This window comes from Sciurus vulgaris (genome assembly GCF_902686455.1).
Source record: "Sciurus vulgaris genome assembly, chromosome: 8".
In the NCBI taxonomy this organism is placed as follows: Eukaryota; Metazoa; Chordata; class Mammalia; order Rodentia; family Sciuridae; genus Sciurus; species Sciurus vulgaris.
Window position 1 is genome coordinate 91,895,900 of NC_136468.1, and position 12,172 is coordinate 91,908,071.

Below are 12,172 nucleotides of genomic sequence, written 5' to 3' on the forward strand. Positions count from 1 at the left end.
TTCATCCATTCATCTATTCATCCATCCATCCATTCTTCCATCCATCCATCCATCCATCCATCCATCCATCCATTCATCCATCCATCTATCCATCCATCCAACCATCCATCTATTCATCCATCCATCTATTCATCTATCCATCCATCCATCCATCCATCCATTCATCCATCCATCTATCCATCTATCCATCCATCCATCTATCCATCTTTCCATCCATCCAACCATCCATTCATCCATCCTCCCACACATTACATTCATTTGCTCCCTCACCTTAGCCATGAACCTGTCCATGTGCTTGCTGGTTCGTTTATCCGTATACTTACCTACTAATCTATCCATTTATTCATGGATCCCTGCCACAGTCTCCCTGAAAGTAGAGTCTGAGACAAAGGTGAGAAGTCCAACCTGGTTTTCAGTGGGCTAAGAAGGAGGTTGGCGGGTCTGCATTCCTTCTGGGGACTGCGGTGGAGAATCCCTGCCCTTGCCTTTCCCTTGGCTCGTGGCCCCTTCCTTCATCCTCAGCCAGCAGTGCAGCAGTGTAGCTTCTCTACATACCCAACTGTCCATCCACACCTCTCCTCTGACTCTGACCTCCAGTCTCTCTCCTATCAGGACTCTTGTGACCACACCAGGCTCACTGGAAGGATCAAGGATATCTCCCCATCTCAGGATCCTCCACCCAATCACATCTGCGAAGTCCTGAGAAATCACATCTGTAAAATCACATACTTGTGGGCTCTAGAGAACATCCTTGGGGGCTATTATTCTGCCTACCAAGGTAGTTGATGCAGACTCGCCCCACACAGCAGGAGGGTGGAGTGGTGAGGGGCGGGGGCTGAGGTAGCATGGAGAGGGAGGAAAGGCCCCTACCAGGAGTGACCTCACTGCTATGAGATCTTCAGAAGCATTTGGTTGTGTGTGCCTCAGAACTTATTTCCATGGGATGGAAAGGAGGAACATCTGTCCAGACCTCTGTCCCCCACCCCTCCTTCCCTTTCTTTCATATGTCTGAGCGTGCATCGAGCACTCGCGGAAGTCCTGTGACACAGGCCCGTGTTTAGGACTGGGGCACAGAACTGAGTCAGGCTTCGTTTCTGTCTTCAGGTCACTCAAGGCAAGGACCCTGAGGAGCATAGGTGGCTGGGCTCATCCTGCTAACTCTTTCCCGCAGGCTCCGGGCCACGTGCACCCAGAATGTGGCTTCATCACCCAGCTGAGGGAGGATGAGAGGGCCTGTCTACAGGCAGCAGAGGGGACGCCCAACACCTCCCTAAGTATGGGGCCTGGGGGAGCGGTGGTATCCCCGATTCCCTTATCTCCTCCAGCTTGGTTGCTCAGCGTGCTGGACCAGCCGTCTCCCCTGTGCCTCCCATCTCTCCATCTAGGCTGCCCTAGTACCTGGGATGGGCTGCTGTGCTGGCCGGCAGCAAGCTCTGGCGAGTGGGTCACCCTTCCCTGCCCTGCATTCTTCTCTCACTTCAGCTCAGAGCCTGGTAGGGTCCTGGGTGGGGGGATGGAGGGAGGTGAGGTGCTTTCATCCATTGGGAGATGACCCGTCGCTGGCTTGGGGTCCAGGCAGGCCTGGATCTGAATGCCACCCTTCCTGCTTCTGGCATGACCCTGGGCAAGTCACTTAGCCCTGGTCCCCTACTTGCTGAACAAGAACAAGACACTAACCTCAAGGGGGAGGATCCGAGGGTAGAGTGTGGAAGGCTGGATCTGTAGGCTGGCATCAAACAATGTCCTCCAGCTGTTAGCGGAAGGGTAGAGGAGGACAGGCCTGTCCACCTGGAGACGCTACCGGCGGTCTAGGAGGGGATGGTGATAGGCATCTGCAGCTCTGCTTCACTCCCTCTCAGTCTCTCTCAAGTAGAAAGTCCCTCCAGGGACAGAGAGGGTCTGTTTTCTTTCCTATTGTGCCTGGGATGTTGAGAGAGTGGTTCTCTGCCCCTCAGGGGAGGGATTCTTTCTGTTTAACAGAGTGTACCTTGGAGGCCAGAGAGGAAAGACCCTAGGTGTGTAGCAGGCAGGCTGGAACCAGGACCCAGCCCTCTCTGGGACCTCCCCTCTCTGTCCCCCAGCACTGCTTGTGCAAATGCTACCAGGGGCATCTGATGCTCCAGGGATCCTCCCATTCCTCTTGGGGAGGAGGTGGAGTGCCATAAGGAGAGACTCTGGCTTCCCTCCCAGGGACTGTGAAACGGGACTGCACCATCACCGGCTGGTCAGATCCCTTCCCACCATACCCTGTGGCCTGCCCAGTGCCCTTGGAGCTGCTGGCTGAAGAGGTGAGAGTCTTCTAGGATCTCGGAGGAAGGGTTGTCATGGACGTGTGTATGGGTGACAGACTGCACAACTGAGGGCCTGCATTCCCATTCTAGCCATCAGTTGGAACATTAATTACAGAAGTTGCCCAGCAGCAGTCAGTGGAGTGTCTGGCAGAGAAAAGTCGCTTGCTAATTTGCTCAAGGGAGACACATGGGCCACTTTGCTTGGAGGGAGTGGGGCATGGGGAGGCAGATGGGCTGGCTCCCTTCTTCTTGGCGAGCCTTTCTGTGCCTGGCTCTCTAGAGAAATGACAAAAGTGGTTCCTGAGAAATGAATGCTCCTGGAAGCACCGGGCCAGTGCCTGCCCTCCCCTGGTCCTCCATCTGTGGGGGGTGCACACAGGGTGTGGGCGAGTGGGAGGGACTCAGCCCGGAAGGGATGGCAGAGACCCTCAATTGCAGGCAACGCATCCCACACGGAGCAGTGTGCTCCTTCCATGCTCAGAATCCCATTTCTCTCTCCCCTCAGCTCTGCAAGTTAAAGATGAATGTGGTCATTTTTCCAAAGAAAAAAACTGAATCAGAGAGGGGCAGGGGCTGCCTGAGTTGCACAGGAGAGCTCCGATGGGGGCCCGTGATTGGACTCCTGTTCCCCTCCCTTGCCTGCATCTCAGGGGCTGGGAGGGACTCCAATTGATCCAAACACCTGGGCATGGAAAGAGCTTGTCCCTGCCCGTCCGTGGCTGTGCCTCACTGCCCTGGCTGTCCCCTTTGTATGGGGACGTTGTGTTCCCAAGCTGGTGAGCACACTGGCTGTCAATAAATAGCCAATTTCCTCTTGGGCTTTTGTCATTCCCCAGGGATGGGCCTCTGCTGCTGCCTCTTCTCCCCCCCAGAGCAGCCATGAGTGCTAAGCATCTCCAACCCCACCTGCAGGGCAGCGGGAGGGCAGGCTGCAAGCAAAAGCCTGCAAGCATAGAGGAGCTTCCTGTGGTGGCCAGACCCCTCTGCTCTAGATGGGGAGGGCTGGGGTGGAATTGCTCATCTCCAAGCCTTGCTTTCCCTGAAGACTGAGGCTTTGTCTTTCCTCTCCCCAGAAATCTTACTTTTCCACCGTGAAGATCATCTACACCACGGGCCATAGCATCTCCATTATCGCCCTCTGCGTGGCCATTGCCATCCTGGTTGCTCTCAGGTTTGCCATCCTTGCCACCTTCAAGAACCTTCACTGGCTCCCTATTGCCCAGAGGACCAAGTCTGATTCCTTGCTGGGCAGATCTAGGCATCATGTCTGTTTCTAACCTTTCCTTCCCCTTCCCCCACTATGTGGGCCATCCCGTCAGACACCAGAACTCACTCCCGCAACCACGCCTTGGCCACGCCTTTGCTCCTATAGAACTGATTGCAATGCCTTTTTTTTTCTCAGTGCATTTACATCTGCTCAAAATTCAAAGTCCTGCTCTCATCTGCTTCTGAGAATCCTCTTTGCCTCCTCTATTCAGCTCTTCTTGGCTGTCCAAGCCTCTGAGGCCTTTGCCTGTTTAAGTGACTCTCCAGTGTTCCAAGTCTGAGTCCCCTGCGGGCCTGCGCTGCCCTCTGCCTCAGGGGCAGAGTCTGACCACGCAGGACACTCCCACAGCAGTCCTCGGCCGTTTCTGCCACTGCTACCCCAGCCCGGAGCTCCCTAAAGGCAGGGCCCAGAGCTGTCCTCTGTTCCCACACCTCTGCTGAGCCCAGGGCATGGCTGGTCACCTGACTACAGGGCTACAACTCCAAGTCCAGCTCAGCTCGGCTCCACCCAGCCCAGCCCAGCCTAGTCAGGCCCCTGTTGTAGGAATCCCAGGCAGGTGCCCTGGCCCTCCTGGCCTCCTGTTCCTCATCTCTTCCCGTCTCCTCCAGGAGACTCCACTGTCCCCGGAATTACATCCACACCCAGCTGTTTGCCACCTTTATCCTCAAGGCGGGAGCGGTGTTCCTGAAGGATGCCACCCTCTTCCATAATGACGACACCGACTACTGCAGCTTCTCCACCGTAAAGCTGTGGGGGAGGGGTGGACCAGGGACCGCCAATCCCGGAACAGGAAAGGGTCCCGCCCCCAGCTCAGGCCTTGCCTTCCCAGGACCACTGTGCCCATCCTGCTATCTCCACACAGCCCACACTTCTTTCCATAGTCCACCTGCCATGGTTTGCTCTGCCCAGACCTTCAATCTCTGCATCATTTCTTACCCGCTCTGTCCATCTGTGGCTGGGCAGAGCTGGGTCCCTCCTTCCAGAAGCACGCAGAGAGGGGACAGAATGCATATAGAGCTGGGGACCTCCAGGTGGAGAAAGCTGAGAGCCAGGAGAGAATGAGAGAGGCTTCAGGAGGAAGTGGCTTTGGAGCTGGGGCAGCAGGGACAGGGAGATGGGGAGGAAGGACAAGTCAAATGGAGGGAAAAGTGTGAGCCAACTCTCAAAGACAGGAGTACTGGGACATGGCCCTGAGGCCACAGTCGTAAAGGGGGTGGGAGTTCAGGGGATCGAGGTGACTGAAAATAGGGGCAGCTGGGTGCAGGGCTGAGGCTCAGCACCTGCGAGGCCCTTTAAAAAGTATGTAGGAAAATGAACAGATAAGTGAATGAAGAAACCAACAAATGACCTGAATTAATTAATGAAACAATGAATAATTGAAAATAGTGAGCACTTATTATGTGCCGGGGATTGCCCTAAGTGCTTTAGATGTATGATCTCCTTTAATCTTCAAAATGCCTTGAAGACCAAAGCATCACTTCAATCCCATTTTGTCAACGAGGGGAAACTGGCAAGGTTGCCCAGCTGTATGGTGGGGGAACTGGGCCTGAACCCCAGTCCCTTGGGTCCAACAGGGGTGCGTGCTCACCCCCGAGGGGCGTGAGTCACAGTGTGAATGAATAATTGCGTGGGCGCATGGGCACATGGGTAAACACTCCAGCCTCACAGCTCCCAGACCAAGAAGGGAGGGGTAAAATGAGGATCCAGCCACAGCAGCTCCTATGCAGAGTTGCCACTAAACCCCACCATGAGGCCATGGGATGGGTAGTGGGAGATTTTCCTCTCACTGATGAAAAGCTAAGGCGGGAAGGTCGTGTGGCTAACAGACGGTAAACTTGAACCTGCCTCTGGATCCCAGACCCGTGCTCTCAGCCACCACATCATACCACCACAACCCCTCTAGGGAACCTCAAACAGTCACATGGCCTGGGTTAGGGTCAAGGGTGCCTGGAGGTTCACTCTCCATGGAGCATGGAAGACCTGGGTGCTGGGTACAGTGGGCGGGAATGTCCCAGCTTTAAAGTACCCAAGTCCCCTGCCCCCAGGTCCTGTGCAAGGTCTCTGTGGCCACCTCCCACTTCGCCACGATGACCAACTTCAGCTGGCTGCTGGCCGAAGCTGTCTACCTGAGCTGCCTCTTGGCCTCTGCATCTCCCAGCTCAAGGACAGCCTTCTGGTGGCTGGTTCTTGCTGGCTGGGGTGAGTACCTAGGGCCGTTTGAGTACCCTGGGGGCCGGGGTGGAGAGCTGGGAAGACCCAGGGCCCTCACACAGAGGTCCTTCCCCTCACTGGTGGTGACCCCACAGCCCAGAGAGGTAAGGGATGGGCCACAGTCCTGCCCCAGGTGTTGGACAGTGGGACTGGATCCCTCCACCCTGGGCCCTTGTCAGGTCCCGCCTTTGTGGCAGGCAGTGGTGGTGGGAGGTGAGCCATGGATGCAGCCCCTCAGTCACTTGAGTCTCCTCTGTGCCCCACAGGGCTTCCCATGCTCTGCACTGGCACCTGGGTGTGCTGCAAGTTGGCCTTCGAGGACATCGCGTGAGTCTGAGCAATCTCCTCAATACACCCACATCTGGGGTTCTGGGGTGTGGAAAGGACTGTCAAGTGAAGCAGCGTTCTCCCCTCAGTGGGAAGAGAGGGAGGAGGAATTCCCAGCTTGGGTGGGGGCGGGAGGCAGGGAGAATCCTGCAGTTAGCACAGAAAGGTCAGGCGCCCAGGCAGAAGGACCCAGATTGCCAGGGTGAGGGGCTCCTGAGGCTTGGGGGCATGTGGAGCTGTCAGTGTGTTTCCTGAAGTGTGAGGGCCACCAGGGGCGAATTCTAAAGAAATCCATTCTTCCAGGGGAAGAGAAAGGGTGAGCCCTGCCTGCCCTGAGGCTCCTCTTTAGAAAGCGGCCTCCGTGTCTGAAAAAGAAGACAAGACGGGAGGGAGGTGGGGGGAATGACACGGAGGAGAGGAGCCCAGGAGGAGCCAGAAGGGAGATGTGGGAGGAGCACGCGATCCTGTGGAAAGGGTCGCCCACATCAGCCCTGGCCTGCGCTCTCCCTAGGTGCTGGGACCTAGACGACAGCTCCCCCTACTGGTGGATCATCAAAGGGCCCATCGTCCTCTCCGTTGGGGTCAGTTCCTGTGGCCAGTGTCCTTCTGCTTTATTCGACCAGCCTCCTTGAGTCCCTCAAGGGGTTGTACACAGCCATATGAAACAGGAAACACCTCCAGGCGGGGAATCGGGAACCCTGGGTCCCACCTCACTCTGCTGATTCTTTGGGTGCGGGATCACATTCGTTGGAACTGGGGCGGCTGCGGGAGCGGGCGGGGGTCGCCTTCAACGCGCATGCTTCTAAGTGGGAGTCTCCACGAGTCTGGGGCGCTGTGGGGTGAGGCCTGCGTGGGGCATAAGCAAAGCCTGCGCAGGAGAACCACCATCCTGGGCTCCCACTTGTAACGCGGGACAGCGAGGTCTGTTTGCGTGGCGCTGAGTGAATTTTCCCAACTTAGCAATTGTACAAAGTGATGGGCGTCTGCTTTGAGGCAGAGAAGACTCAGAAGAGACTGGAGGCAGATGGCAAGGCCTGACCCTCCCACCCTTGCTCCCGGGTCTGGAGAGGGAGGGGGCCTAAGCCTTTCATGTCCTCTGAAGACCTCATGTGGGACCCAAATTCTACAGGCTACAAGTTGCAGAACCATGATCCGTGTACATTCTTCCGCTGGCACATCCCTGTGCCTGAAGGACTTGGGGTTTACAGTTGGTCCTCCTTAGTCCACCCAGGGATGTCCCTGACCCTTGCTCTCTCTCTTCCTGTACCAGGTGAACTTTGGGCTTTTCCTCAATATTATCCGCATCCTGCTGAGGAAGCTGGAACCAGCTCAGGGGAGTCTCAACACCCAATCTCAGTACTGGTATGGGTACCGGGGGGGGGGGGGGGAGTGCGCTCAGTGGGCACAGAAAAGCTCATGTGCCCTTGTGGCTCTGTGTGTGTGTGTGTGTGTGTGTGTGTGTGTGTGTTTTGGGAGACACCGAGGGAGGACATGGGGGAGATTCTAAGTGTTTCTGTCTCATCCAGCCGTCCAGTAAGCTCGTGATCCCAGCCCTGTCCTCTTTCCTGTGTCCTCAGAGAAAATAGGTCTTGTCCCTGCCCTCCAGGAGATCAAAGATGAGTTACCAAGGCAATTAGGCTGAGAAGAGCTGGGATCCATTTCTACAGGGTCCTAGATATGGGGATCTTTCTAGACAGCCAGGAAAGGGGAGTCAGGGAAGTCTTCCTGGAGGAAGTGGTCTTTGAACTAGACTTTGGAGTAAAATGGTACAAGAGCCCTTAGCAGAGGGCACAGCAGGATCCAGAGCTCCAAAGCCTGCAAGCCCAGGATGAGTGTTCTTGTTCCCGGAGGCTGGTGCCCAGGGAGGCTGTGGGGAGGCCCTGGTAGTGCGAGTGTGCAGGGCCCATCCCAGTTTCTGGTCCCTCCTTGGGAGCCTAGTGTTTGCTTCCCTGCAGGCGCCTCTCCAAGTCAACACTTCTCCTCATCCCACTGTTTGGAATCCACTATATCATCTTTAACTTCCTGCCCGATGATACTGGCCTGGGCATTCGCCTCCCCCTTGAGCTGGGACTGGGCTCCTTCCAGGTGAGGGTCACCACAGCTACTTTTTCCCTCCAAGTACTTGAGCCGAAAGCTTTGACTAGCTTCACAATAGGGTGAAGGCTACTACTCTATCTGTTCAACTATCTCTCTCTCTGTCCTTTCCCATCCATTTTTACTGAACACCTGTTATGTGCTGGGCAACATGCATTTTTTTTTTGTACCAGGAACTGAACTCAGGGGCACTCAACCACTGAACCACACCCAGCTCTATTTGATATTTTATTTAGAGACAGGGTCTCACTGATGTTGCCCAGGGTCTCACTAAATCGCTGAGACTGGCCTTGAACTAGTAATCCTCCTGTCTCAGTCTCCCAAGCTGCTGGGATTACAGGTGAGGGACACCACCCCCGGCCAATGTGCATAAAGGATGCAAAAGTAAAGAATATCAAGAGAAACTGGTTGAGGTGTCACTTGCCTTCAATCCCAGTGACTTGGGAGGCTAAATCAGGAGAATCCTAAGTTTGAGGACAGCCTTGGACAACCTTTCTCCAAATAAAAGAATAAAGAGCCGGGGATGTAGCTCAGTCATACAGCAGTCCTGGGTTCAATCGGAGCCAGAGAAATGGGCTAATAGTACAGTCCGGGCAGACTTGCTATGATAACGATGTGAAACAGTGCACTTAGCACACAGTAAGTGATGAATGCATCTAAATTTCCTTTTGGCAAACACCTGGACCAAGCTGCAGCCTGGCAGTGGTGGGGAGAGGGTAGCAACAAGACTGTGGCGGCCTCGAGGTCAGGCCGAACTGTTCTTACGGAGTCCTTCCTCTCTGATCCCACAGGGCTTTATTGTGGCCCTCCTCTACTGCTTTCTCAACCAAGAGGTACGTGATTCTCTGGGCTCTCCCTTGCTCATTGAGCTCCCCCTGCCATCAAACCTAAGTGCCCCCACCCTGCCCAGCTCAGGCTGACTCCTGTGATCCTTGACTCCCATGATCCTTTGTGGGAATCTGTGCCCAGCACTTTGATCAAGCTGAACCTGAATGCTTTCTGTAAATATCTTTGACACATCCCTCCTCTGAACTGGGACAAATTCTACTGCCTGCTCTCTAGGAGGTGGAGGAGGTCTTTCAGGGATCCAGGGAAAGTGGGGGAGGGAGTATGCCAGCTGGGAGAGAGAGAGAACAGAGACAGAGGAGTTGAGAGAATCAGAGAACTAGGGACACAGAGTTGGACACAGAGTCAGACACAGTCAGAGAGAGATCCAGAGCACAGCGTGGGAAACAGAGAGCACCTAGGAAAGCACACACCTGGACTAACCAGAGATGGAGACACACACAAATAGACTAGATGGCACAGATACTGTGCACGTAGAGGCATGGGAAGAAGGCAGGTGGGAATAATGTCACCCAGAAGACCCTGTGGATTTCTGCCCTTAGGACAGTCTTGCTCTGGGGAGGGATGGGAGAATGACTCTGGAGGACTCCCAGGCCTCTCTGCCATGCACGTGGACGGGCTCACGGGCTCCCCCTGGTGGCCATGGATTTGCCTCAGGTTCTGCGCCTGTGGAGAGATGGCTGCCTATTGCACCTCTACCGGCTGCTTCTTTCTCCCTGGCTCCCTGGTCTCCCAGTGCAGCCTCTCTGAGTTCCATGAGCCTTACCTGGTGTCTGGAGTGTAGACGCCTGCAGCGTGAGGGTGTGGCAGATCCTGGGGACTCTGGGTGTGGTGGGACCCTAGGGTGGGGGTGATGAGGCCAGCCGGGTCTGGAAAAGGAGTTTCCACAGGTAGTTGTGGAGGGATCTATCCCAGGAATAGACCAGATGCCTCTGGTGATGGGGAGCTTACTACCCACCAAGAGTGCTTTCTGTTTTCAGGCAACTGTGGGGAGGCATCTTTATGTGAGCAGAAATCTGTATCCCTTTTATCTTTATTGCAGTCCCAGCTCAGCTCAGTCAGGCAGGTCCAGGCCCTCAGCCACCAACAGTCCCCGAGAGATTTGAAGGTATAGACAAGTGCCCCCCCCCCAACCCCCTGGCTGCCTTTCTTTTATTTCTTTCAACTACAGGTCTGACACAGAGGTCCGAGTCCTCTCTCCCTTTAATGCTGTTCTCTGGACAGTTTCCCACATTTGAGATCCCAATTGAGCCCTAGTGCAGGGGTAGTTGAAGTCACAAAGGGAGGACAGAAGAGTAATTGGGCTAGGAGACTCAAGAAAGCATCCACAGATGTCTTTAACCAGACCCAGACACAGACAGTGCTAAAAGGCAGAAAAAGAACTTAAGGCAGTGGCCAGCAATACTCGGAGGAAGGAGGAAGCAGTATTCTCCAGAGGCAGTACTGGGCAGTGCCTGTGGTCAGCTGTGGCTTCTCCTACCCTGTGTGTACTTCTCCTATATGACATCTGCTGTGCCCCCTGTCGCATTGGGGTGAGCAGTGGACTGGCAGTGGGACGTTCCTAACATCCTCTCCCTTATCCCTGGAGGTGAGGACTGAAATCTCACGCAAGTGGCATGGCCATGACCCTGAACTGCTGCCAGCCCGGAGGACCTGTGCTAAGTGGGCAATGTCTTCCCACTCGGGGGCGAAGGTGCTGACATCTATGTGCTAGGTGAGCCACATTGTTCCTGGAGGCCACACCTGAACTGGAGCAGCAACAGTGGGCCTACCAGCCTCTGGAGGAGCAAGACCATCCTCCCAGCCTCTCTGTCTGACTTTTCTCTGGGTCCTTTTATGTCGACTGCTAACTCCCTGGGTCCTCTTCCTAGAGTCTGGGGCCACAGCCCAAGACTTCGAGGAGCCCATAAACTTGCACATGAATAGATACATGCTTAAGTGAATAAATGCGCCTCTAAGGGGGAGCGCATCTCCATCCCGTATTTGAATTTCCAGCACAGAGTTGCACTTATCATTTCTGGGTTCCTGCTGCATTATCGGCATTTGTCTCTGCAAGGATCCTCATGTTTTATTAATTTAAAAAATGGATTCTCTTTGTTCCCGCTCCGCTCCCATCCCCCTCCTCCCACAGGCAAAGAAGCCAACGTATGCAATGTGTCTTTGTGTTTCTGCATCTCTTGCAAAACATGGAGTGTTTCCTGCGTCTCTTCTGTGAATTTACATAAATGCTATTCGTTCTGTGCCTCATCCCGTTTCTAGCGTGTCCCTGCTCAGCACTGCTTTTGAGCAATCCACCCATGTTGCCATGTGTGCATCTGGTCCTGTTTTGACTGCGTGGTGCCACACGGGTCCATTGTCATGGGTTATCCATCCCCCTCCCTCTAGGTGAACAACCACCTGCTGTCCCCTCTGGTGTGGGCAAGTCTTTCTCTGGGACTCACTCCCAGGAGGAGAGACCTAGGACACCGGTCACACCTCTTCTTGATGTGACTAAGCAGTGACAGATTGTGTGTCTGCAAATCAGCCCTCCCACTTGCCACTCTTGAGGTTCCGAAAGTCCTGCAGCCCCTGACACATGGCACTTGCAGCTCGTTCATGTTTGCAACCCAAAAGGGTGCACGGTGGCCCTGCGCTGCTGCTCCCACGTGCACATGCCTGATGCCTGACCAATGTGAGCATCTCTCCTTGAGCCCATTAGCCCTTTGGGTTTGTTCTTCCGAAAATTGCTGAGTTTTCCTTCCTGTTCTTCTCTGGGTTGGAGATGCCTCGACTCCAGGTTCTTCTCTTATATCTCATGCACCCTCCTGAGTCCCGACCTGCTGCCCACTGCCTTCCACCCACTGAGGGCTCCTTAATGCACAATCCATATCACCCACCCCGCTCCCATCCTCCTTGGCAGGAGGGAGAGGAAAGAAACCAGGGTACTGCCCTTGGGGACCTGATGCTAACTGAGGGGGCTGGAGAGGTTTCAGTACCAGGCAGAATGGATGCTCTTCAGGTTAGAATGAAATCTCTCCTCTTGTTAGTCTACCCACAGCTGAGCTCTCCTGCAGGACTCCGCCCCCTGCCTCCGGAACCCTTTCCCCCTATGCCAGCCTTTCCTCCCCTTTCTTCCTGAGAGTCAAGTCTCCCCCTC

At 54.9% G+C, this 12,172-nt stretch overlaps 1 protein-coding gene across 1 annotated transcript; it reads left to right on the top strand.

Moving 5' to 3' along the window:
* Positions 1-277: 277 nt before the first annotated feature.
* On the top strand, positions 278-10,893 carry GHRHR (growth hormone releasing hormone receptor; the record flags this gene model as incomplete). Its single annotated transcript, XM_079150390.1, has 13 exons — positions 278-301; positions 1,172-1,274; positions 1,386-1,493; positions 2,191-2,288; positions 3,365-3,462; positions 4,167-4,299; positions 5,604-5,757; positions 6,036-6,096; positions 6,608-6,677; positions 7,367-7,458; positions 8,052-8,181; positions 8,982-9,023; positions 10,625-10,893. 13 exons carry the CDS (start codon positions 278-280, stop codon positions 10,748-10,750), a joined length of 1,239 nt encoding a protein of 412 aa, XP_079006516.1. The 3' UTR covers positions 10,751-10,893.
* Positions 10,894-12,172: the final 1,279 nt, after the last annotated feature.